General features: G+C 60.3%; 1 protein-coding gene across 1 annotated transcript in view; it reads right to left on the reverse strand.

The window, feature by feature from the left end:
• SH3RF3 (SH3 domain containing ring finger 3) overlaps positions 1 to 1,461 on the reverse strand; it is a 161,949-nt gene that overhangs the window by 159,149 nt on the left and 1,339 nt on the right. Inside the window, exon 2 of the mRNA XM_010863008.1 lies at positions 1,115 to 1,460. Coding sequence (XP_010861310.1) covers positions 1,115 to 1,460 — 346 coding nt within the window. The remainder of the gene's footprint in view (positions 1 to 1,114; position 1,461) is intronic.

Here is a 1,461-nt window from a genome sequence, read left to right on the forward strand (position 1 = left end):
ACTTCAGATATAAGAAGGATTCATTAAATGGCTTCTGCACCACCAGACCTTTAAAAGGTCAAAAGCAGAGGGGTATGGCTGTGCTTTCTAAAGTGAATATTTGCAACAGATCAACAATCCTTTTAAGCTTTTCCACATTTAAACAAAACATGAAACACAAGTACTTTCTCATCTCTCACTTAAACCAGCATCCCACGGGCTGGCTTCCCCCAGCCACAGAGCCCAAGGTGGCCGAGGTGTGAAATGACATACTCTGAGTAGCTCTTGAAACAAAACCGCCGGAACCCTCCAGATACGGTCTTTGAAACAGAAGCAGTCCACGCTATACAACAGAGCTGCACCAAAGGCAAAAGGAGAAAAACCCTCAAATAACAACCCAGTGGGGACAGGGCAGGCCTGAGATCCCAGGACAGGACCAGGGCTGCCAGACAGGCCCGGTCCACCTAGGGCTGAAGCAGACATTCCTGGGCTCCAGGTTGACTTCTTCCCTCCTGCTAAACGGGTTTACAGTGTGTGTTCTCGTAACCCAGGTGTGCACTGGCCTCTGCCAGACTCCCTCTTGCCAGACACCAGACAGGAGCGCCCCCCCACCCCCACCTCCCAGCAGCCAGGACCCGGGAAATCAGCAGGCACTAACTTCAGTCCAGGTGGGCAAGGGTATACAGAGGGTTAGTCTGGGGTCCAGGAGGAGAAGACTATGTTCAGAGAGACCAAAGGCCCAGCAAAGCAGGTGGAGAAACAGGTCCAGTGCAGCAAGGGACTGGATGGGGACAGGGGCAGGGAGTCCTGGCCACACCAAGTGGTGGTGGTGGTGAGGGGCACTGACACAAACGCACAGGCCACATAACAAGTGCAGGTGGGCACAGGGATTCCAGAGGGAGAGGATGGACGTCAAGTCACAAGGAGAAGTTGGAAGGGGGCGGGATGGGAGCACAGTGATGCCCCAGAGTCGGCAAGTGGGACTCGGAGGGTTACACCTACGGAGCCGATGGAGGGAAGCCAGTCGAGAAAGAAGCACAAGGTGAAGGCCATCGCAGAACACCTCTGGTCCCCTGCCCCTCCGCACTTCCCCCTGCCCACAACACACTCACAACTCGGAGAAGCGCACACCCACCTTTGCCGGGGGCGCGCTCCTGCTGGTCGCCAGCTCGCGCAGGCTGGAGGTGGCGCCGGTCGCCGCGGGGAGGAGGACTGGGGAGCCAGGGGAGCTGCCCCCGCCACCCGCGAGCGCCGAGGCGCCCCCCGAAGCGGGGCTGGGGCCCGGGCCAGGACGCGCGGGCGGACTGCTGCCGGGGCTGGCGCCGGCGCGGGGCCGCTGGCGGATGCCGTCCAGCAGGCGCACCAGCAGGATGTTGGCCGGCAGCTCGTCCACGCCGCAGCCCACCAGGATGCGGCACTCGGGGCAGCGCAGCTCGCGACGCGAGCTCACGATGCTCTCCAGACAACGGCGGCAGAAGGTGT

Source organism: Bison bison, unplaced genomic scaffold (genome assembly GCF_000754665.1).
Source record: "Bison bison bison isolate TAMUID 2011002044 unplaced genomic scaffold, Bison_UMD1.0 scf7180017864486, whole genome shotgun sequence".
NCBI classification, from domain to species: Eukaryota; Metazoa; Chordata; class Mammalia; order Artiodactyla; family Bovidae; genus Bison; species Bison bison.